At 35.1% G+C, this 26,691-nt stretch overlaps 1 protein-coding gene across 2 annotated transcripts; it reads left to right on the forward strand.

The window, feature by feature from the left end:
• The first annotated feature begins 10,211 nt into the window (after positions 1-10,211).
• LOC146164806 (kelch-like protein 12) lies at positions 10,212-26,690 on the forward strand. Of its 2 annotated transcripts, none has more exons than XM_083381176.1 (15): positions 10,212-10,275; positions 10,333-10,431; positions 11,762-11,882; positions 12,153-12,306; positions 12,899-13,116; positions 17,177-17,326; positions 17,422-17,518; positions 17,996-18,075; positions 18,236-18,434; positions 19,240-19,380; positions 19,513-19,620; positions 22,395-22,508; positions 23,457-23,613; positions 23,855-23,937; positions 24,362-26,690. In XM_083381176.1, the coding sequence occupies exons 2-15, from the start codon at positions 10,340-10,342 to the stop codon at positions 24,436-24,438; spliced, it is 1,791 nt and encodes a 596-aa protein (XP_083237302.1). In that variant the 5' UTR covers positions 10,212-10,275; positions 10,333-10,339; the 3' UTR covers positions 24,439-26,690. The 2 variants fall into 2 exon arrangements, with proteins under 2 accessions (XP_083237302.1, XP_083237301.1); XM_083381175.1 differs by having other exon boundaries at positions 10,214-10,275; positions 10,338-10,431.
• The last annotated feature ends 1 nt before the right edge of the window (position 26,691 follows it).

Raw genomic sequence — 26,691 nt, forward strand, 5'->3', positions numbered from 1 at the left:
CAAACTCCCTGAATCTGACAATTAATGATGCAAGCGGGGCAGGCTAGAAACAACTAGCCGGCAGTGAGGTTCGAACTCACGACCATATCGGGACCGTCGCTCTACCAACTGGGCCATGCACCGGCTCAGAGAGCTGCTAGTCGAGAAACAACCATACACCAATGCTTGCCACATTCTGTCAGTACAAGAAACTTAATATTGAATAGGATCATTAATCGACAGATTCGGTGAATCTGCGATGGCTTTCGGTGTAGGCTACCAATGATGCGTAAGCCGTAATCGTTTGTCAAAAAGAAGATTTAAAAGGGCTATATCACAGTGGTTAACACACATATGTGTGTGCATGTTTCATTGAGGGTTTAGCAAATTGATTCAGGGTTCAGCAAATGTTAACTTTTGGTCTTCGATGCAATCAACGTACCCACCTCGAATAATACTATTTTCCTACTCATTTCATTTTTAACCACATGGTTTGTGAAGCGGGATTCAACGCAATTACCATCTTAAAAACGAAACATTGTAATCGCTTGGAAGTAGAGCATGACATGAGGTTATGCTTATGGAAAGTGGAGCATTTATGCATGGTTGGGTCGAAATGTAAATTCTCCTATTAAAAAAGGTTGGAGATCACTGAGCTAAATCTTTTAAGTGTTTATCGGGTTAGCTCATAACAAGTTTTGACCTGCACAAGAAAAATAAGTGTTGTTAAAAACACCAAATAAGTCCAAGTAATTGACCTTAAATTTATTATTCGTGAGCGTAATATTTCCGTGGTTTGTTCACTAATCTTTTTTTTTGTGCAAAACGTACTTAAATCTAAAAACCTATTTAGGGGCAATGTATGACACCTATTCACACCTGAATTAATAAAAAGTTTACCTAAATTACGGAAAAAGTTGTTGCGATAGAGTTCAGAACATAAAGTGTGCGGAAAACCATTAGTGCACACAAATACAATAGATATTTTAGAGAACAGGTCCGAAAAGCAAACTGGCCTGACATGACATACAGCTGGTCTGACATAGAGGATTTTTGGACCTAGAACACTCGAAAACTTTTTTTTTAAGTTTCATATTCCAATAGAGCCGTCTGTCACTGTAATTGCAGGAAAAGTCGCAGGGGTGTTAGGATTTTAATCGCTTGTGGCATTCCGGTTGATTGCACGGACGCCAGGGCTGCGGATTCGGAGTCGGACTCGGGACTCGGGACTCGAATAAGACCGCGTAAAACTACCCCAGTCCCGAGTCCGACGTGCGCTTGCGCAGTATCAAATTTTAAAATAGTTAAGGCGGCAAAAAGTTGTAAAAGTGTAATGGGAAATGGTGAAATATTTTTAAACCATATATGTAATGCGGGCGGATCAATTATGACACCAATATGAGTGGATTGCAGAAAATCCACCTTAATTTAGTTGCGTAAATGGGTAAAATACAGGCTGTAGAGTCAGAGCTGGACTCGGGACTCGACAAAATCTTACATTTGGCCGGAGTCGGACTCGGGTGTATTTTTTGGCCGGAGTCGGACTCGGGTTGTTTTTAACCGACTCCGCAGCCCTGACGAACACTATAGTTATTTTGTATTTAGCTAAAGCAGGGGTCGGGAACCGTTTTACCTAAGGAAGCAATAAAAGCCAAATTTTCTTGGTTGTATTTCCATGAGAGCCATATAATCCTTTTTTAGCATCTAGTTGTAGTTTGGCAAAAAATAGTAAATTGAGCAGATCCGTTTTAATTTGTTTTCAATAAAAGGGAAGAATAGGGCCATTTAGATATTATGATTTTTCAATTTGAGATTTACAAAAAAAAAATAAAAAATGTAAAAACTCTTGAGTTAGCCATTTAGCATTTCTTTCTCAAATCTAAGTAAGTTTTTGGTTGGTCAGGCTGTCAAGCAAATTTTTTTAACATTATTTAATTATTTTTCCAGCGTGTGTTAAGAAATATTTTTCTGGGGGTGAGGTTGCTGAGGCTAGTTTATTTTTTGTGTGTGGTGAGTAAAAAAATGTAAATGTATATTAACCGGCGGGTGCTGGGAGATATTTGTTTGAGGAAGGTAAGCGAGCGCCGTGGCAAACCGTTAACGTTAAGCAATTTTTATTATCAAGGATTTTTTCACGTATGACGCAGTTTGGTGCCGGTATTATTTGCATGAATATTACGCAAGTCAAAACAATTGCTGTTATAACTTAAAGTTTAAAGTTTGTTAGTAATTCTGGATCGATAAATGTCGCGGGTTTTCAGCATTACAAATTAAATTGAAGTTATAACATGCTGATTGCTTTAATAGAAATATGTTTGAATGTTTCCAACTTAAGACTTATATGTTCAAAAACTTCTTGATGTCTGTTACCGCGCAAAATTTAGGTAGAGTTTCGCAAAATTTGCTTTTATAGCAATTAACTGCGTGGAAATAAAAATCAAATTAGGTATATTGCCCTAATTAAAATTAATGACTTTTTGGTTCAAGAACTTCTTGCTATGTTACCGCGCAAAATTTATTAAATGCTGCTTCCACACAGGCTAAAGAATGTTACTACATTTGTGGGGAAAAAATAGTCAAGGGATGACCAACATGCTGCTTAACAATTAACGATTAAAGAAATTAAAATGTTTTATTTAGAAAAAAAGCCAGGTTATTACGCTGTCTGTAACATTACTTTTTAGTAACATGGTAAATTACCTTTTTAAATCATCGGTAAAAACACGCGGCTCAAGCAAATGACGCAGAGTACAATATAATATGCAATTTGGTTTTAAGAGGCCAGCTTAATGGAATCTTACATTTTGTTTAACCTATGCTTGAGAATGATTTGGTCCGGGGAATAGTGCACACCAATACAATTTGTTATGGACACAGTGCTTTTGCCAACATGTACGGCTAATTATAATATTGTTGCTGCTTTCACGAGGGCCGCAATTGTAGAAAGTATTTACCTGACTCATTTTATTCACAAAACAGAACATTACTTTCGGGTAAAATTTAAATTACTTAGACAAACCACCCTTAAAATAGGGCACTGAAAAATACCTCCTGACAAAATATAAAACAACCGCAACCCCGTTAAGTTAATTAGTTGCGTTAAATTATTTTGTATTAGGTCTACATTAAGTTTATTTGCAGTTTTCAATATGCCACCCGAATTTACGTTTCTAAAAAAATGACAAGCTTAGTCCTAGGCCTGGGGCAATCTGCATAAGCTGTGTCAGCTTAGATATTTCAAAATGGCAAAAAAAGTAGACTGATGGTGTACTTCAAATTACTTTAACTTGAATAAAAAGCCATGAACAATATTGTGCTTACCTCTTTGCGAATGCGCTTCCAGTAATAAAAATGCCGAGCGACATTAGAACGGCGACTATCATCATAGAAATGTCGAATGCCAAATCGTTCTGGAATTCTTCCACTGACGGAGCTGTTACAACGAGATAATTTCTCAATTCGACTAACTTGTTTAAGATGTTTGGTACAGCAGAAAATTTAAGATTTTTTTGGTACAGCGAAAATCTCAAACATTCCGTACGTATTCGTGGCAAGCGTGCATTAAAATCTCATTTTCGTGCAGCAATAATTTTCTTCCAAATATAACGCGTATAGCAAAAGATCATAAATAAGCAATATCAGAAAATGTTGATAAAAAAATTATTTACCAAAACTTTATTGTTGTATTTCCTGTGTGACGTAACACAGTAATTTACTGACGGGTCAATTTGCTAGCAAGCATTGTATACAGTTGGATACAAGAAGTTGGAATATTTTTTTGATGACTGAAGTATTAGTTTGTTGCTGGCTCATGTTCAACTTTTATTTGTACAAGTAAGCGATGCTGGTTTAACTAAGATATTTTAACCATCGGGTAATGAAGTTTAAAAAATACTAAACCCTTATTATTTAACAAAATATTTCAATAAAAAAAATAAATGATATGAGGTTTAGCCGATATTTTTTTAACAGCGAAATGTCGATTATATCAAATATTATTATGACTTTAGGATATCTGTTGAAATTTCTAACATAAAATTTTCTTATTTAAAGAGCTTTGACAAACAAGGTTCTGTCGTAGCCACTTATCTATCACATTCAAATGCATCAGCTAAATCGTTTAAAGGTTCATCGGGTTAGGCTGTAGCATGTTTTGACCTACACATGATAAATTAAGCGTTGTATATAAGTCCGTAGTGTGGATATATACCGGTACACATTTAGGTTCACTACCTATGATATTATTATGTACATACGAGTTTATATCAGTAGAAAATGTCAGTTGACCCATGTTTCCCGTAGTACACTAGTGCAGTCACAAATCTGTATAATCTAACAACTTTCTAACTAATGATAGCAGGTAGTGCGGCATAATAGATGCTTTATGATGTCACAGGAGACATCATAAAACACGCTATCGCTATATTGTCGAATAATAATTAAGCATAACTAAAGACAATAAAGATGTTTAAAACGGGAACACACAAAAAAACCTAAAAAGCAACAATACCTAAAGCAAAAAACTCTATAAAACCATAGTAAGACCAATCATATAATATAGTCAAATACGCAGTTATATCCTCCACTACAGAATAAGATCAAAATCGTCTGAATAAGACCCAAATCTGTCGGAATACGTCCTAAATTCATCGGAATAAGGCCTAAATGGCCACAGTAACGTCTGAAAGGGAGAAGGTATATGGGATGATCAGGGGCATCGGCCGTTTTGGTGTCGACGTTTGGACGCGCCCTAGTTCGACCGGGGCCGTTATGTTAAAAAACATTCGCTAAATCCTAAAGTTGAAAAACTTAAAGACGTTTTCACCTTGCGGACCCTCTGAAACTGCTGTACGGACCCAGTTTGGGAACCGCTGATTTATATAATGAAAAAAATTTAGACAATGTTTATTTAAATAGTAATTGCAGTCTTCTGGTGTCACTTCCATTTTTGTCAATAACTGTTTCTATAATATTTTGCTATGTGTGTTGGATTGTCACGATGCACGCTTAGCATACACAATAGAGTAGATCATCTGACATAGTCGATCTTAGCCATGTCTTGACTCCTCGTAATTTACTAAATGATCTTTCTACAGTGCACGTAGTTTGCTGGTAGGGTCAACAGATTTAATAAGGCATCGCGAACAGCGGGATAAAATTTAGTGCGTGGCAAGAATGCAGCGAATTCATCATTACATTCACTGTATGTTCGGAACTTGTGCCATGCGCTTTCGATATCAACATTTTGCGAAACTTGAGATGAAAACAGTTACCTACATTGTTCGTCATGAACATAGAAAATAAATCACGCTTCTCGCTTTATTACTAATTATTTATTACCTTTTTTTTTAAGTATTCTATTTTTTAATTGTATTTATCACTATTTTCATTCTGATAAATTTTTAAATGGATGATGTATAATATGTTTATCCTTCATAAGTAATAGGGTTACTTTATAAGTAATAGGGCCATTAATAGCCCCCAAGTTGTTCGCAAGCTGTGCTGCACAGCAAATTATTTTCGAAATCTTAAGCTCCGCTGCGTGCAACTTTTGAGCACTGTAGACAATATATTTCAACACTTATAAAAACACTACAAACACCTAGAAAGCCAATTCAAACATAAAAATACGGACAACGGCTTACTTTTTAGGGATGAAACATCCATGTGTAAACCGCTTGCTATTTCTTTTTAATTAACTAAAACAAAACACTGGGCTACAATGTACTTTTTAGATTTAGAATAATTAATCACAATCCATTGTTATTATGACTGTACTTTAATGCATTGTTGTTATAATCTGGGTTAAATAACTTGGAAAATATAAATAAATGAAGTCTCTCACTCCTCCGTCAGTGTAAAAGAATTGATAAAGAACGCTTTTAAAAACTAAAATAAGACAAATTAAGCACACAACTCTAAAATAAAAACGTTTCTTAGAAATAAGCACATTTTTGCGCCCATGGAAATGTAGCCTACAATGCAGGAATAGAGCCGTAAAAAACATAGTTCATTGTAGAAATCAAGGAGGTTGAAATGTTCTAATCACCGAAACTCGAAAACAGACTAACGCCTTGTCCATATTTAAGTAATCCCTAAAACGACAAACATCATAACCTTGGTATAAAGTTTAAACAAATAAAGTTACACTATGCAGGCTTATAACCCCGATTGGACATAAGATCTCTGTAAGGTAAAAGGCAACAAGGGGCATAAACTCATCGGGATCTTTGCCACGAAAAAAATCAAAACGGTCAGGTTATTCTAGGTGTGATATCATTGGCCAATTCATTGTAAACCACGTAGGACCGGATGATAGGTTAACCGTAAAAGATAAGGCAAAAAGGCACATCTTCTTCAAGTGTAAAAAATAAATGCATCTTTTTATAGTCTTAGAGACTAATTTGCGAGAGAAGAACATTCTCTTACGTAAAGTTTCACCTTAAACTTAAAAGGGACCTACTCTTACAACTGACAGAACAGCTGCGGTAAATTTAATTTAGTTCAATCCCGGTTTTACGCAGTGTACAGCCGATATAGCGAAGTTCAATCAGCTTTCAATTTAACGGTAAAATACTCACATGGACCGTGGCTTAGAGAGAAGAGAGAAAAAATGGCGTGTTGCAAAAGCTTAAACAAGGAAAAACAATACGGTCAAGCATGGCGCTAACAAAAGTACAAATAAACTATAGCCATCATCCTATGATGAACCTATAGGTATAATTCAATTTGATTTATGCATGGTCGATCCCTGCTTAAATGTTAACTATATAGTTTAGACGCTAAAAAATTACCCAAACACGTTAACTAAACATCTATCAAAATTCTTGCAAAAGGCTGAGAATCAGGGGAATAGAAGGTTAGGATCCGTTGGCGCACAAGTGCCAACTAGGGTCCATCCAATTAATTCAAGTTTGAATGGCTGTTGGCAGGGGCGCAGAAAATTTTCCAGGGGGGAATTTGGGGCGTAACCAGAAAATAAATAGTGGGCGGCCTGAATTTTCAGCTTAGGGAATTATAGAGCGCATGACTATAATTTACCGACTAAGAGATTGTGTTTACAGTAACTTTTGTGATGTATTTGCTTATGCCACAGATTTATTGCCTACTCGCTCCAAAGTGCAAAGTAGTTACTGGCTTGCATTATCTCTGTGCTGTCAGCTCAGGGATTTGTGTACTTAAGACCGCCTTCCGCTTGTAAAAAAACTTCTTCTCAGTTATCGTCTTGCTGTTCGCAACTTTGATATTGCAAGTAGCATCTCCTATATGCTAACTTGTCCGCCTTCTATAGTTTCAACTGGGTGTTTCGCTTATCAGATAATACAATTAATAATCACCAGAGGTATTGTGGTTGGCTAACGAGTTACGCACGCAATTTTTTTCATCTGACGTTAATGAATAATGACGTCATAAAACAGTGAAAGTATGACGTAAAAAAAACTAATCAGAAACAGCCAAATACGTCCAGCAAAAGCGATCACGTACGTCGTCGACAATCCTATCAGGCGTCAGCTGCGAAATAACGAAAGAGAAAAACTTCCAGCGTTTACGGTCGACCAAACAAAAGACGAAAAACGGCGTTTTACGCTCGATTTTGGTTTCGCATTAGATTATATTAAGACTTGTGACTCAATTACTTAAAAAGCACGCCGCTTCGAACAGTTTGTTAAGCCATGACAAAAACGAACAAAAAACGATAATATCACTCACAAAAAGGGGGTAAGAACTCCCGCCCCCTGGATACGCCACTGGGGGCAACTTTTTAACCTTCATAATTAATACATATTACACTTATAAATAATACTAATAATCGCATTTTGAAATTCCAGGGCCCCCCTTGCCCCCCCGTGCTGGCGCCCATGGCTGTTGGCTGACTTGGTTTTGCTTAATGCACTTTCCGTATGGAATACAAATCTCGTGTACCGGCCATAATGAGAATACCCACTTCCGTTTTAGGCAACTTTTAAAAGGTCAGTCCCCTGGTGCGAATAGCGCTGCACATTTTCCATTGTAGATGTACTCTTTTTTAATGTGGGTAGAGTATCCACAGTAAGGATATGATCAATATGGATTGCATCGGTCTCCTGAATCCCTTGCAGAGACAACTTAACCTCCTATCCTAGCAAATCCGTAGGCTACTACCACTTGTGCCAGCGAGTCTCCTGGTAACTTGTTTTCCTTCCTGCTGGTCCCGTTACTTGTTTTCCTTCCTGGTAACTTGTTTTTCCTTTCTTAGTGACTAGTTTTCCTTCTCCGCTGAAATATTTAAACAAAGAATTGGTTGTAGTCCAACTGAGACTCACACCCCAAAGATAGAAAAATCATAAGAGCATTTGCCATGCGTGAGGCTAGTCAACGAAGACTTTCATTGACTCCTACTCTAATTACAGGACCATTGTTAGTTCTTCAACATGTGCATTTACAACTAATCTGTTCGCCTAAAGTTATCTTTCAATAACTCACGAGCAGTAGCCAGACCCAATTCAGGTGGGCTCTGGGCACAACAACGTCATATGCTTTACCTTGGCACATCCACTATGTCATTTTTGGTGAAGCTCTTGTCCTAAAGACGAGGCTAGTTGTACGAAAGCGATCACATTGACGGATTAAAATCCCCCTGTAACATGTCAGTCTGTTGGCACATAGGTTCCGTCTGTAAAGTTTCTGTCAAGAATGAATTGACCGATATGTTTCTTGATGCTTTTGGATGGGCAACATGGAACTACGACTGTGGAAGCTTCGCTAATTCTGAAAGCAATAGGGCTGTGAAAGCAATAGCGGCCTGCCTTTAACCAGGCATTATAATTGTATTCATGACTAGAATCACAGGATAACACCAGTTCAGCATCGAGTGCGACAAGGTCAACCACATGTCTCTTGCGCTGCATTTTGGTGTGTGCTTAGTAAGATTTTTACAGATGGACCAACATTGCCTCAGCCCTTTCCTTTTCTTTTTTTCTTCGGGATGTCGCCTGTTCAAATTTCCTTTTAAACACCTTAGTCTCTGCATCTGTCTTTTTCAACTCAGATTTCATCATTGCATTATTGACACTATAATCTAATGTATAAATGATTAATTGTGTCTCTGACTTAACACATATGCTTTGCATCTGAGTAAGCACCTGCTGCCTCACTGAATTTGAGCTGCTTCTGCTTGATATTGACGAGGAGGAAATGATTTTACACTCGACCCCCTGGTATGTATGGCGCGAGTGATGTGAAGATCTAAAGCTGGCTTTTCTAGAACGATAAAAGCTGCGTGCTTGTCTTGCATCCTCAGAGGGTATCCTAGGATTTGATCCAGACCTTGTTTTAACAACACCATAATTGCCACACATCATATTTTAGTTTTCACGCCTGTTTTCTTGGTAAACAAAGGTCTGGCTCCTTCAGAAATGATGTGACGTCCAACATTTTTGGACTAGTCATGTATAGGCTTATAAGTTAGCAAACCTAGGATTATGCTTTCGTTTGTAACGACATCAGGTAGCCTACGTAGGATAAGTCGGAAATTCACAACTGTCCTCTAAATTGCACAAACTGTGTTTTCCAGTTTTATATTATGGCGATAAAGTTGAGAGAACGGTTTACAAATGCAGGAACAGATAAAACGAATAGGCCTACAGTTCGTATCAAAGGTCCAAACGGAGTCCAACCCAAACCACAGCATAGAAAGGCGTTTACATAATACAGTACAGAACACGTTAAGATTATACAGTAGAGTACAAGTTGAGATTGCTGAAGAGGTGTTTAACGTTACGATGTTGGTTACCTTTAAAGAATAACAACAAACAAAATGTAAGGTTCGAATCACTTTAAATTCCTAGACATGAGCTAATTTGGCAAATTGCAATTAGCTAACATTAAACTAGCATATAAACAACTATACTTAGCCGATACTAACAATTTACTGCCCTAAACACAAATACTACACTATAAAGGGTGAGCCAAAACCACGCCAAAATACACATGGAAATGAACTTAACGCATGGTTGCACTTGGGAAGGGAAACATATTAAACTTATATAAATAATGTTATTTTGTCCGTTACCACCAGTAAAGTTTTGAGTTACTTCCAAAAATGCAGACCGTTTTCAAAAAAAATCTGTTGGACTTTGGTTTGACCCCTGTGCAAACGTTTTGTGGTATATGAACTATGGGGAATACTCAATAATTTTAGTTTTCAATTTTGGAAACCCCCGGGCACGAAACTTGTAGCACACTCGCGTTTCCGCATAGATAGTATCACTTCTTCGCTGGCAAATTACTATTTTGTGTTCTGTTTATAAATTATAGGTGGGTTTATGTGCTTCATACCTAATGCTTATATCTAACTGATTATTATATTACTAGTGTAGTTATGGCATCAGCGGAAGGGGATTCCGAAGTTGTTCATGGAAAAGAAGTCTATAGTGAAGAAAATTCAAATGATATACTTCAACAACTTAACAAGTGAGCAGTAAATAATGTCATTATGTATAAAATATTTTGTAACAACATAGGATCTTACTTCAGGTTTGTAGAGCTCTTATGGCAAATGTAATTTTGAAAAAAAATTTACATTTGCCAGAAGAGCTCTACAAACCTGATATTATGCCTGGCAGCAATAGCTTATATAGGATCTTACTTGTTAATGATTAAAGAAGTTCTAAATCGATAACATTATTGGACGCTTGTCTAGAACCATACCATAACATTTAAATTATTAAATAAACGCACATTATTTGGTTAGGTTGCGGGTTAGCGTTTAGATTAGATTAGGATGGATCAAGTAACGTTTTATTATTTTTTTCTTCCAGTATTCAATTTTGGCACTTGATTTCATAACCCTATATAGTTGCTGTAAAAAAAGGTGGTGGGATTCTAGACCAGCACCCATTAGGCCATTAATGTCACCTAACTAGACTAGTTAGGGCAGTTGTTCTCAAACTTTCTTGATCGCTACCCAAATCTGAGGTTTATGAGCATCTCACGACCCAAGCCTCAAACATCAGAAAATATTTTTCCGATCTGCATAAAACAGAAAAAGACACAGACAACCAGCCCAGATGTAGTACACAGTTCTATAAAACAATGATTGGTTGCAAACAAATGATTTTTTTTATTGTGATTGGTGAAAGTGAATTTTTTCCTTTATAATATCAGCGTGGCTTGTTTGGTGATTAAAAGCATATACCAGTCATAGCAGCTACTGCAGTAGGCTATGGCTATACTGTAACTGGCTGCCATCAAAACATTCATAAAACCACTTATGATGCAATAATCCAGGTTACATATTTGAAGCAATGTGAAAAGATTATGATGCAATACTGCAGTTATGATTGAATTGAAAATATTTGAAAAATGAAATGAAAAAAGTTCGTTTGTGCAAGATTGAATTACCATAGAGCGACCAATTTTTTGACCCTACGCAACCCATATTTGGGTTGTGACCCATACTTTGAGAACTACTGAGTTAGGGGATGACTAGTTTTTTGTTTTAAGACATAGATTGCAAATTATGACCAAAAGCTGTGTTTTTAAAAAGGTAATCTATCTTAGACATAAACAATTATACTGCAAAAATTTTTTTCAAATGTCATTTTTTACAATTGAATATCATGATTTTTTTACAATTAAATATTTTATAGTTTTTTTACAAATAGACTCTTGGATATTGTACAATAATCGATTAAATTGAACAGTATTTTAATAGGATGCCACTTCTGATTTTTAGTCAAATACCACTACAACTTATTTTTTAATTCTATGGAATTTATTCAATTTTGTGATATACCTTTAGATATAGGGCCAGTGGTATGTTATGTGATGTTGAAATTGTTGTTGATGGCATGAGATATCCTGCACATAAAACCATCTTATCTGCTAGCAGTGATTACTTTAAAGCAATGTTTAGAACAAACGTAAGTTATACCTGATATCTATCAATTAAACATGTAATATATATAAATGTTGATCTAATAATCATTAGTAAAATTAAAACTATATGTTATAGTGACATTATGGTATGAATCAATTTCTCTAAGGTATTTTTATTCATAATACAATAGTATAATTTTGCAAGAAAACATATATTGACAAGTGACAAAACATTCAAAACAGTGACAGTGCACGGCACACAAGGAGTTCAATATACTTTATTGTAAAATATATTAATTTGTTTTTGTATTAAGATGAAAGAAAAATTCTCTAATAGAGTTGAACTTAAGGAATTAAATACAGAAGCAGTTGGTCAAGTAATTGATTATATTTACACTAGTAAAATTTATCTTGATGACAAAAATGTCTCCAATATTCTTCAAGTTGCTTCTATCATGATGATTAAAGGTAAATTTGTAAAATCAACCTGTTAAGATATGACATATCATGAATATTTCAAAATTTTAGAAAAAAACTGCAAGTAATTAAATTTTGTTGGTATTTTTTTATTTTATTATGTTAGATATTTTTTGAATTACACACCTTGTAGTATTTTGCATAACTCTGTGCTTTGTTTGGTTAACAATAAAGTTACACCTACTTAGTTTACATTGTTAGTTTTGGTTATATTCAAGTCTAGTTTTGGGTATATTCAAGTCTTAATAAACTGCACATATTTTTTTTATTTGGGCATAGATATTAAAAGGGATGGAACTGACATTTTTAAGTAGTACTTCATTAGTCATCTTGGTATGGGTTAGGCATAGGTCAATGAAAAAAATGTGCTCAGTCAAAAGCAGTTATGTCACCTTTTGTATTACTCCTTGATAGGACAACTTACTTTAGTTTTTATGTTACGATATTTACTTTTTTTATTACCTTCACACCCAAAAAACATACAATGTTGTGTTGACGACCCACTACTAAACCTAGATTTATTTTATTAAGTCATCTGAAAGTACTTAATAGCTATTACGACAAAGTGTTTTGTTTAATTCAGGTTTATTGAAGGAAATCGACCTATTTTTACTTGAATCGGTGTGTCCAGGAACCTGTTTGCACTTCAGAGAAATCAGCATTTTATTTTCCTTGCTGTCTTTGAGGGAACTTGTTGAAGACTGCATTCTGGCTAATTTTGGTGACGTTAGCAGTCAGGAAAAGTTTGCAGAATTATCTGCTTGTGATGTCAAAAAATACTTGTCTTCAGATTACCTCGAAGTAGGTGTTATTAATTTATTTTTTTGTTGTATAGAAAATGTACCGGTAATATTCAACATGCTCTTTTTATGGGAGTTGTTTACTGCACACTTACACATTTCTTAACAGAAATGTTTCACCATAGAATACAGAAGTCAAATATGAATGACTATTATAAAAAGTGTTTAAAATGACCACGGATAGATAGCACCAAGACAGGCTTGCATTTTCATGGGTTTTCTGGCTTTAAATTCTGCTGAACTTGACCTGGAATGGGTTTATCTAAAATATACAGAATTGCAAGAATCAATCGCTGGTATGAAATGCAAGTATTGCTAGGATCAACCGCAAGGATCACCAAGATTGAAATGTTTATTCCTAGTAATTCTTGTATTTGGTCTTAACGATTGATCTTACTGTTCCTTGTGGTACATGTAATTCTGTATATTCTAGATGCACCACTTGAAGTTGCTCCAGGTAAGCAAAATACCTTTTTCAAAAATAAAAACCGATTTAATTTAATATGTCAGACAATTAATTCTTAATGGATTTACATATCAGTCAAACAAGCTTTGAATATTAGCAATAAAATAACATATGAATTTAGGTAATCTTACCAACTATTTTCAACAAGTTAACAAAAATTAACAATTTTAGGTAAAACTGAAATTAAAAATGTCAAATACGTACTGATGTATTATATGGTATATGCAGATTTAAATATATGGCTAGCTAAAGGAAGTTGTGTGTAAATGTGTAATTTAATCCTACACAACATAAAATTGAAAATGGATCGCAACAAGCAAAAAAACAATTATGCGGGCCGCATACAGAAGTTGAATGACAATTTTAGGGATGACGTTACAAATGTACGTCATAAAACAAATATTTCCAAAACACTTGTTGTTCTTGAGCGACCTTGCACGCAAATGTTCTGGTCTAACCCAGTCTAATTGCGCAAACCTCGAACAAATGCATTTATTTGTTTTAAAGTGGCTAAACTTTAGAATTTAAAGGTGTAGAATTTGGCACTATATATAGCTCAACAAAACAGGATTTATAGTCTGACTAGAAGAAATACCTGGTGGCGGTGTTTCCAGGTTAAGTTAAGTATTTACCAGTTTGATTATTACTAGCAAAGAACTAATGTAGTTGGTTGGAACGACGATGCAAATTAATTACACCTACAATAACCACACTAATGTACATAGTCTACCTGAATTTTGTCTGATTAAACAATCTAAAACAATCCATCATGCTGTGGGCTGTTCATCACTGTTGCACATGACGTTGTACGTTGTAATATGTTAAACTGCTAGCCTCGTGTTCTAACCCATTAATATAAAAAATCATTATGGCAATCAACATCTTACCAAAAAGTAATGTTACGGATAGCGTAAGATCTTCGTCAGATGCATAAATAATGCGAAATTATTTTTTCAAATGAACGTTTGCACTACATGTCACTAAATAGAAATTTATAATCATGTAATGTGTTTTTACGCTTCACTCGGTAATTGTAGACGATAATTTAAAAAAAAATTGGGGTATTTAACATCAAACCAAATTGCAACATTCTGTTTTTTTTTTAATGGAACTACTCAACACGCAACCTTCGCTAAGCATGTCTCACATATCTTACGTAACGGAAACCCGTGACATACAAGCAAACATACACATTACACACTCACTGATTCATATCGCGGTGATTGGAAAATATGTAGCCTGCGTTGTAACACAGAAATGGCGATGACTGTCCTTCGACTGTTTGTCGCTAAATGTTTCTCGAAGGGTTTAACTAAATGCTTACCTATGTGGAAGCGGAATCTAATCGACTGCCGTGGTTTAAATGTTTGAAGCCGCATGTTACAACCAATGGTTTTAAAATAAAATATTGTAACAATTTAACACCATCCAAATATCAATGTTATGTGATGATTTTGAGATGGAGGACTAAATAATCAACTATAGAACACAACACTTGGCTAAGCATGTCATACATCGTTAGAGTACCCAAAACCCGTAACCCTTTTTTGCAAGAAGTTTTCAACTTGGTTGGACCCTTACACACATTAACAATAAATTATATAACATGTAATGTGTTTTTTTGCGTTTACGTATAGCCTTGTGTGAAACATCAAAGGCGCTTGCACATAAAACGTTGTTAGCCCGCAACATAAAAATTTTGTTAGTGGATAGACCATGGCCAGAAAAGATAAATGTGGTAACTCACATGTAACTGAGGAGTAATGTTACGGATTCGTCAGAGGGCTTAAAATGTAAAAATATATTTTCAAATATATGCCTAAACGTTGCACTACGTGGCGCTTTACGTTCGGTAAATATAAATTTCATTACATATGATTTGTTTTTTTTTTATTTCGCTGTGATCGGACAACATGTAAATGGTAAAACAGAAAATGCGATGATTGTCCCTTGACTGTTGACCGCTGATTGTGTCTGAAAGGGTATAACTAAATGCTTTCCCTCAATAGGACTATCACCTTATAAGGATATGGAAGCGGCATCTTATCGACTTGCGTGGTGTAAATGTTTGTTAAAGCCGCTTGTTTCAGTCGATGGTTTTAAAAAGATTATGCAATTTAACATACAACAAGTGCAATGCTGTGCATTGTTTCTTAAATCTCGTTTGCAACTGAAAAGTGGTTACTATTAAACCGCCGCATTAAATGCGATATATTGTGAACTCTACCTAAATTTTGCGCGGTAACATACTATTAGAATTTCTTAAACATAAAAGTCTTGGAAAACATTAAAATTTATTTTGTAAATGTGTACATAATTTGATATTATATCCACGCAGATGATTACGTTCGAAAACGTTTGCGCGTTTACGTTAAACGATATTTCGCACGCGCGTCCATCCACGCCGCCACTCAGTTTGTTAGGCGACGATTCACCCACCAATCGAGCGCACAGTGTGACGTCGCCGCTCCTTCTCATTGGCCTGCTTCTCGCTTAAGATGGAACAGTATGAGCGACATTGCTCTGTCTGTTTTTTTACGATCACATGCCAGCGACCGACCGGCGAACATATGGCATCAACAATGGTCGGGCTACCAAACTTTGCCATTTATTATAAGTAGGGCGATTATTTTTTGACTTGTCAAAAAAAGTCAAAATTTTGTTAAAATTTGCACGTTAGGTCAAAATTTGTCAAAATTATTTCCAATGAAAATCAACTAAAAATACACATAAATCGCTTGGTATTTCAACTATTTGCATAACATTTTTTAAAAATAACCTGCGTGTTTTTTTGTTTGTCATTTTAGTAGTTGTTTGTCTTTTTAAAATGACAAAAATATTAACTAAGCGCTTTCATGAGTTTTGCATAAACCCGAAATATAACTGATTTGTGTTCTACCGGTAGTCAGCAAAACATCAAAAAATCGTGGTTAACGAAGCCAAGACACTAATCCAGTACTTCAAACAACACTATGTTGTTTAAATCAATGTATTTCTTACAGGTCAAAATTTTGTCAAATAAATATATTTTCAGGTCAAAATTTGTCAAAATTTTAATTTTTCCGGTCAAAATTTGTCATTTTTAGGTCAAAACATAATCGCCCTAATTATAAGAGATTTAACATAATTTCCACAGACAAAAACATATTAAAAAACGAAACATTAAAAAATTAATTTACCAAGTAAAGTTGCCCGAAAATATAACTCAGGGGACCTTGGCTGGTGAGCTCCTAACCTGGTGAGCACTATCCCCTTTGTGACAATGTTTTACATGCTTACTGCCACCACAACAGACTTAACCCTGGCCTGGCAAGAATTATCCACAGGTTAATTCACTCTATACTGTACCCTAACTACTGATTTTAAAATGGTAATCGCAAGCTGGAAAGTTTGCCACGCCTACACTCTACAGTCACTTAAACATAGCAATTATGTATGATCATGCAATGCACAAACAAGTCCGATCTGATTTAAAAAAGAAGTATTTAACTGAAAAATGTTATTACCTCATGGGCTTCCTACGGCTGCATTAAAAGGTGCAGCCTGCAGATTAGTGGTGTTCCACTATTAAATTAATGATTTTTTGTGTTACAAGGTGGAGTCAGAGGATGAGGTGTTTAAAGCTTTGATGAACTGGGTGTCGAAGGATTTAGAAAACAGACAGCAGCATTTCTATGAGCTGTTTTCCGAAGTTCGATTACATCTTGTGTCAAAAGAATATCTATTTAAAACTATCAAGAAAGAGGTTAAGAAAACGTGATATTTACCTGAAACAAACTTACTTTTATTTAAAAATAGAAAACCAATGTTCTTAATATTAAACAAAGTATATTTTGTTAGACTCTGGTAAAGAATGATTTATCTTGTCGAGACTTGCTTGAGGATGTGTATCATTTCTATTATCAACCAGAAGACTGTCAAATACAATATGAGAGAAGTAGAGTTAATTTGTTATAAAATTTCTGTTCGATATAAAATGTGTTTAATTTTCTACTAAATGAAAATCTATTAAGTGCAAATGTGGTGCCATGTTTTTTTCTTGACATGCTCCCTTCTGAGCTTGTGTGAATGTTGTGAGTCCAAACCCTATTTCTGACTATTTGTTTTTCTACCCAGGCTTACACGAATAATTGAATATCCTTAATTAATTGACTGATTCGGTTAGACTTGATACTGTGATATGTAAGCCATTATTGTTGATTTAACAACCGCTTCAGAAGGGCTAGCTTAAAGTTGTTGTACACATATGCGTATTCATCTTTCGCTGAAGTGAAACATACTTATAAATTTAAAAGGGAACCTTTTATGTTTTAAATTTTTAGTTGTGTTTCTTGAGTTTATAGTTCATACTAATTATTTTTTTATAAACTTTACACTGCTTACTGATTTTCTTTAAATTCCTTGTCATTTTTAGGCCCTAAAAGAATGCATTTGCTAACCAACTCAAATAATATACAAACTTTGTATTTCAAAAAAACAACTGAAACAAAACAGGTAAAATATTTTGTGTTTTTATAATTCAGTGTTTGATAATTTTTTTATAAACTAAGTTTGTGTACACCAGGTTGTACCGTAATAAAACTTTTGTAGAAATAAAACTTTTTCCATGATACTTTTTTGCTTGTTTTGTATCCTTTTACCATTTTACTTTTAGGCACGTCAGCCCGGAATGATTGTCAGTTGCTCGAGTGCTATGGCTGTTCATGGAAATACAGCTTACTTCTGTGGTGGATTTTCACAAGGTAGTGATAAACAGGCTTTAAAAGTTATCATTTCTTTTGATGGCCAAACTTGGAATATAGTTGGTGAAATGACCTATGCAAGAGCTAATGCAATGGCTGTCTTTGTAGATGGTAAGTTAGCACCATTAGAATCACTAAAATATCCTGACTAAATTTACTGGATTGTAAATGTGTTACCAGAAGTGTCCTCTTGATCTTGTAAACTTTTTTAGATGATCATTTTTTATTGTAATACACTTTATATAATTCCTAATATTGCAGTGAAATATAGTAACCTGTTATATGTGCAAAAAAATTGCACTTTCTTTGTAACTTATTAAACTGATATTTCGTTGTAGATTAAAGATATCATTGCAGGCCTGCAGGGTTACTGGCCTAGACGAAAGTTGTGGGGTTATTCAAGGTTAATTTTTGACCACTATCGGGCAAGGTTTACACATAATCTAATGTACTGTATTTAAATTGCATATTCTGGATTCATTATCTAAATTAGAATATAACTATTTATTCTAGAATAGTTGGGTATTTTACTTTGAACATTCTTGATGGCAAGCTTAAAAATACATTTTGAACGGGATGAGTTAGAATTATTGTAAATTATATTTTTTGGATTTCCTTATTTAAGGGGTTTCCTGTAGAGATATATTTAAGGGTGTTCCTGTTTGTGACATTTTGTGATGTGTAAGATTAGGTCATTCAAAAGTTCCTGTGCAAACAGGTATTTTATGTTATTTTCAAAGTTAAACTTCTACCTACAAACTGATGTTGTCAATGATGATGAAATTTATTTGGAGCATAGCTTAATAAGACAGTCCAGATTTACGGGGCTAATTTTGTATTTTTCGCTTAATGACAATTCAAAATGGTTATAATATTTTTTTTTAATGAAAATCTTTAAATAAGGTTTCCCATTCAGAAAATCTTATGATATTTGGTGGTGAGAACAACAATCAATGGGTTACTGCTACAGAAATGTTCGTCACTGGCAAAAGTTCGAACGATACCCAAAAAAATTTGCCTAATGGAAGAAGCTGTGCAGCAGCTGTTTCTCACAATGGTACATTTTACTGTTTAGTTAGGTTAACAGTTTTTAAGTATAGATAACATATATGATGTATAATATGCTTTTTTCAACTTGATATACGTAAAGCATACTTCGGTCAAATTAAAAATATTTTTTCTTTGTCAGGTTCCGTTTACATCATTGGTGGATATAGTACCTTTTCTACTAATAATCAAACAAATGCGTTACAAAGAAATTACCAAACGTACCAACGGCATGTCCAACATCGACAAGGTTATACAGCTACTGTAAAATTACATTAGTTTATCCAAAGATATTTGGCTAAAATTTTGTTTGGTTAGTTATCTTCAGTTGTCAACTTATTCTGTTTTAAAAAAAATATTCAAGCTTGAATAGCTGAAGCCGGAGTGTCAGACGAGTACAAATACTGCTTCTTGGCACCGGGTATAGGCTCATATTTTTGTATATCACTCAAAGGTATAGCTACATTGTTCGTTCTTTCGCGTGCATAATGGCAAGACGCGTGCACACTAATTTAATTAGGCACACTGGTTCAACCACGTTGGATTGTGGTCGCTTTCTAGCCAGTAGGACTGGCTAATTAGCACCTATATAAAGCTCAAAACTGCAGAGTAAGGAGGCAAGCTCAACCTATGGAAGAAGCACTTTTTTCTGTTTTTCGTACACCTGTCGTATAAACTCATGCGGAAATGTGCAGCCGACATCCAGTCAAAACGCGAAAAAAAACGTTTATTTGGTTTAAACTGACTAAACTTTAGAATTTAAAGGTGGCTTATTAGGCACATAAAATAGATTCGCAAATTGCTCGAAATAACGGAATTTGTAGTCTGATTTACCAGAAAGTGTACCGACGAAAAACATAGTGAAACCGTTAAAGTAAAAAATTACATTAACAGTGTAAAGTTGGCGAAAAACACAGTTTGGGGACCTTGGCCTGATGACCCTCTACCCTTTTGTGACAATCGCTTTACAAACTCACTGTGATGGCCACACCACAACAGACTATTCCACGTACTCTGACATGACAAAAATTATATCGAAGGTTAATTCACTCTATGCTATAACCTAACTTCCGCCCACAGTCCATTTAACACATACTAATTATGTATGATAACGCAATAATACAAGTAATTCAGCTAAAAATAAGCAATTAACTGAAAAATGTTATTTCGCGGCCCGCGAGCCTTACGTTGTACAGGCCTGCCTTAAAGCAATACTCCGCAACCTATTCATTTGCGAAAAACCAATAGAGCTAAAACAATTCGGTGGCACCCCTACGAAATATATATCGATCTACAATATACCACATCAGCATGGATCTAAAGAAGTGGTTTCCAACCTTTTTTTTAATCACGGCCCTTTTGAAATAAATATCAAGCTTACGGACCCCTCTTAAAACTAACCATTCCAATCATAGAACTGTGGTCGGGTTTTCGATAAAATCCAGTCAATTTTTGCCTTTCGACTTTACATTGAATTTGGGTTGTAAAAGTTAAATCATCAAGGGCATCTTTGAAAGGACGTTGTGTCACGGTTAAAGTAAATTAGAAAATAATATGGAATCCATACTTAAGGTCTAAAGCAAGAAATTCTTTTTTCATGCACATAAAATACAACAATCTTTTTAATTGTCACCGACGGTTGATGTTTTCCGGGCAAATAGCGTTTAGGTAATCATTATTTTTACTGACTACATGCTGGTATAGCCAATATTTTTCCTCAGAGGAAACACTGAGTTTTTTTTTCATATTGCGACCCAATGCAACAGTAATTCCGTTTAACATGTATTCCTCGTAATATTTTCGTTTTTCTGCCCTGTATTACAATCGGTCTTTTTGCTAAATGTAAAATCTGATCAATTGCTAATGCGTCACATTAATATAGGATACAGTTCAACAAGTAAACTCAATTCTAAGTTTTGGAAAAAGTAGCAATTAAAAATAAATTCACACTATGTGTTCAAGTAGTTGTTGCATTTTGGCGGTTCTATGTTATTTTAGTGCCTAACGAGTTATTATCACACATTTAAAAAGTTCTGTCAGTTTTCGGTGCACTCGCGACCCCTCTGGGACCTTCAATCGGACCCCTGGTTGGGAGCCACTGATCTAAAGAAACCCAGAATTAAAGAAGCAATTTTTGTTTAAACGCGCCAAAATTTTTATGATTTTGCGGCTTTACGGCCTTAATACCCGGCCGGTCAAAGTCTTTCAAATCGAACCCTCTTGCAATAGCGGATCAGAGAACACTAGCAGCTTTTAATAGCATATTTCCAAAAAAAACTGACAATTGTGCTTTGTATAATTAAATGCAATCACAAAATGCCAATATTTGATTTACAAAAATATTTTCTGCGTTGCGAGCATATGGATAGTCTCCTCTTTCCCGTTTAAAAACAATGCTAATTTATTGAAGATTCAAATATTAAAAAGGTTTCAGAAAGTTACACCTGGACCATTGCATTAGACAAAATTCCCTGTTTCAATAATAATTACATTTTTCGTGTTGAATTTACTGATTCGGGATGTGCGGTATTACACTTCTAAACCTAACTTAGAAATGTAACTGTTTCTGACCGCCTTTTTATTTAAACGTATTTTTAGAAAAAAAAAAAAACGGTTCACATCGTGTAAAGCTTTCGCCTATGTATATTTTTGCTACGTTGATAAATTTATGACGTATAATGCGCTAAGGCTAAACTCTAGTTTATGCTTTCAGAAAACCTGCAGTATAACGCACTACTGTACCTCACGGTAATTGTACTTCCTTTCACGTTATTGTCGTTAAAAACGTGTAGCAGTTAATAAAAAGAACCGGTGCCAAGTATTGCAACGCATGATTTCTATGATATAGTATTTTCCAATCTATATAGTATAAGCTTTTTTGAAGAACTATACAGTTTATGATCATTCAATGTGCAAAAAATCAGTCGTTTTTCACTAATTGCGAGCGGATTTTTTATCAAAACGAAAATTTTGAATGTAAATTCATAAATTAAATAATATTAAGCAGCTTAATTCTATTTTTAGTGCACAATACTGTTCATGTTTTTGGATCTGTCAATAAAGTTCAAACCGCAACTCTCAATGTTGGAAAAGCATCTTTTGGCTGTGTGCAGAGGGACAACAAAATCTTCACCTTTGGTAAGATTGTTTTAAGGGAAATTACTGAATAACGAATATATGTTTAAAGACCAAAATAATTCTGTTTAAATTACTGCTATAAATTGTCGATAATAGTGTTAATATTTTAGGCCACTTATCATGTCATTGTTTGTGCCTTTAAAGAAAGTGAATTAGCTCGAGTGGCAAGCCTGATTTTTATCAATTGATAACAAATCTCAAGTGATAACACATCTTGACCTGATCAAGAAATGCATCTTGGCGGGTTTAGAGGTTCTAAATCTACATAGAGTATAGACCAGGGGTCGGCAACCTACGGCCCGCGGGCCGGATCCGGCCCGCTGCCTCTTTGACAAATTAGACACGAGTCTATTTCACATACTTTTTGACTGCAAATATTGGATGTATATTTTTTAACATTTTTCTATTTCCGCAATGTAATGAAAACTTGCAAAAAATTTAAAAGAAATACCGGTATACCAAAAAAATCGCGCTCGCTTCGCTCGCCAGGTGCGCCTTGACTTAATACAATTGACAAACACTGAGCTATACATTAACTTTAATGTTATCGCGTTCCCTCAAAGCATCACCACTTTACTGCCTCTGTAAAATGTAATAATTAAACACGTTTTAAAGTGTAAAAATATCCAAGGCCTGCCTGATTCACAGTTGTTCTAACATTTTAATAACACAATTCGTAGTTATCATTTTGTGCGGCCCGCAAAGACCTTTTCAAGTTTGTTTTGGGTCCGCGACTAGAAAAAGGTTGCCGAACCCTGGTATAGACAATGAATTAACAAAATGGATTCAAGCCTTTATATTGACATTAATGTTAATTTTTTTTTTTGAAAAACACTCGTTCTGTTAGATACACTATACTCGAAATACACAATACCTAATTAGGATTATAGTCAATAAATACAATTTTGTATTTTAAAGAGATCGTTTAAAACCATCAAAATAATTCAGGTGGAATTGGCTCTTACAACCAGTTGTTAAACGTGGCCGAGTTTTGTGACACGTCGACTAAAGACAAAGTCTGGACAAGATTGACTCCAGCAACGTTGGCTCTTGGGAAAAATTCGGCTTGGTTATATTCAAATAACCAAATTTTCGTTGTTGCAGGGTAATTCAAAAAAATTTCACTAGTTTTGCTCGGCAAAACAAACTGACAATGTCGATTTTTATAATAGCGTCTATCTTAGTTTGTTATTAACCGTCGCAAATAACCAAAGACGTATGATTTTGATAACCACTTACCACATCGTTTTGTAGGCCAAGCGTCAAATAGTGTAGCTTTTCACGTGGTAAATTTATTCTTGACTTTATCTTCTTCCTAAATTAAAAATGTTTAATTTATCGTTAAGAACCGGGCAAGCTTTGTGCTACCAAGTTTCAACCGGAACCTGGACTTCAAGTGTTCGCAAAACGGAAAGGAAACATTCGACCGGTAGTCTATTTTGTATAGTTATCCGATTGCTCATATTTGTAGTAACCACACCGGATTAGGCTCATAACATAGTTTGTAGAAACAAAATGTGCATTATTGAATATAACACAATTTTCTGAATAGCATTGTGTTGTAAACAAGCCCAAAATCAATGGTTGGATTTTAGGTATTGAAAATCGGGTATATTTTTGTGTTCAATTGGGTGTTTGTATAGCATTACCGTAAATTCGACAAATCAATAGTAGCTTATTCGAAGGGAAAATAATATGTACAAAACCACTTTAGTAAACCGTAATGTAATCAACGTAGTTAAAAACTTTTACATTATTTAACCAACAAACTGAGTTCGAGCCGAGAACAACTGTTAAATAGTACGCTGATTAAAAATATGGTGTTTTTTGTAATATAAACTACTTTTACGTAGATTCCGAATTGTCACAAGACCGAATGTGTACACTTGCAACTATCCCCCATGTGAGCTGCGTTTTCTGCTTGGAATAGGAGAACGTGGCAGCTATGGATATGAAAGTGGGCTTTTTTTAAGGTGTTTCATTTGTGGTTGAACCAAGTCATAGCATAAATAGATGCACTTAAGCTTGACTCGATATTTTATTACCCCCTTTTTTATTGTGTTATATAACATGCGATTTTGTACATTTTAAGATTTTGTGTAGTTGACCGATTTGTTGTTAGTTAAACTGCTACTTTATAGGGCGTGGCTTACATCGTTTCTTAATGATGGCTAGTATGTAATGTTATGTACGATACTTAGAAACATTCCGTCAATCATAATTAAATGATATACGATGCTATCATGTAAAGATGTATGTTTAATTGTCTTTTCTAATTGTATGATCGCAATCATAGGCGCCGTATGATCGCAATCATAGGAACTTTTGAAATCCCAGGGCGTTTTTTAACCAGTCTTTAAAAAGGGGATTCCCGAAATTTCAACTTAGGGATTTCCCCTATTTTCCGCCAGACGTTAATGAATAATGACATCATAAAATAGTGACGGGAATGACGTCATAAATATATAAACAGACACATCCAATTAACGTCCAGCAAAAGCGAAGCTTTAAGCCACAAAGCGAACTCGTGCTTTGAAAGAGCTTAGTGTGCAATCGTTAATTTCAGGCGAAAAACTAAACCAAGACGGAGAATATGTGTGATTGATTTTGATAGAATCATGTTTCGATTATCAGCAGCGCAGTTTCATGCACGGGACCACGCTAAATTACAAGCACGTCTTTCGTTACCCCGAACCCCCAGAAGGCCCTTAATACCAACAAAACGTAGCATGTCTCGCTAACAGATTTTGCGATTCCGTATACTAGGTTTAAAACAACCGTTATGTCTCATGTAATTTCGTCTGAATTTATTGTACTCAAAGCAAATGCGTGCTTTGTCCTGTATTAAAATGATGAAAGACGAAGTTTAGTACCAATCTACTTCGAGCAGTGTTCGTAACTTATTATCCGCCATAGCATATACGACACGTGCAGAAGGAGCGAGCGAAGCGAGGGCAAATTTTTTGCGCTATAACGATATTAAAAATTAAAGAGACTTGTGCGAGAGGAGTCGGCGTTATTGAACAAGGTTTTTATATGTGTTTGGCGAAAATCTTATGTTCGGAATATTATTCGTTTATTTATCGATATGAGTGACCAAACGTCTCAGCATATTTACCATTATGAATTGTGACGCCAGACGAAGCACTATGTTATACGACGTTTAAAAGTTAGGAACTAGGTTAACACTTGTCTATTTAATTGGCTTGACGCATCTTTTATCACAACACATTTTGCACTGAGCACAAATTTCTTATCAGCTTAAGTTTAACCTACGTTAGCGCGACCAGGTATTTCATATTTTCAGCGCGGCTTCGGTTTATTATTAGGTGCAAACGAACACTTTTTCAGAAGGTACTTCTCCCCATGTAATTCAGGAAACTCGAGCATACTGTTAGTGAACCACGATTGTGCTACTTGCGATGTACATTGCGCTAGCTGTAATATAGTGTTTACAGAGATGGAGTTGCACACAAATTGCACACGAAACTTGGGAAATTCCAGGGCGTTTTGACGCCCTGCGAGAAAACCAGGGCGTCAAAAAACGCTCTGCACACCCACGTTCGGCGCCAATGATCGCAATTGTGAATGTATTTTTTGAAGTATGGGCTGAATCGACGATCATGTTTATTACTAATTCTATTATTATCTAAGTTAATGTAATAAAATTCGCGAAGTAGTTATTAAATCTAATTTTGTCCAGACGGTGCGCAGTATATTGGAATTTTTAGAAGAATGTGAGATCTCGTGATATTCATGGTTTGGTTGTCCTATAAACTTTACAACTAGATTGAAAAGCGGCATGTTTGCGTATAAGGATTGTAGGCTAATATCGCAAAACATTAAAGTACTGAAGTAATTCTTACAGTTTTGTTGTTTCCTAAAATTGTACGACTATAGCACACAACACCTTGTTAAGCGTGTCATACACCTTTTGTAACGAAAACTCGTGAGATTTATCGATCGGTAATCACTTTTAGACACAAAACGTTAAGTTGGAGCAGCAATTGTGTTTAGACGTTATAACGTGATAATCAAGCAAATACGTAATCCCGGTACTAAAATGCGTCAAACGTAAAAAAAGGCTTTGAACAAAAATCCTTGCTTAAAGTGATGCAATAATAATGCATGCTTAAAGTGATGCACTAAGCGCAATATATTGCGAACTCTGCCAAAATGGTGA

The sequence above is a fragment of the Ascidiella aspersa genome, chromosome 2, assembly GCF_963924565.1.
Source record: "Ascidiella aspersa chromosome 2, kaAscAspe10.2, whole genome shotgun sequence".
In the NCBI taxonomy this organism is placed as follows: Eukaryota; Metazoa; Chordata; class Ascidiacea; order Phlebobranchia; family Ascidiidae; genus Ascidiella; species Ascidiella aspersa.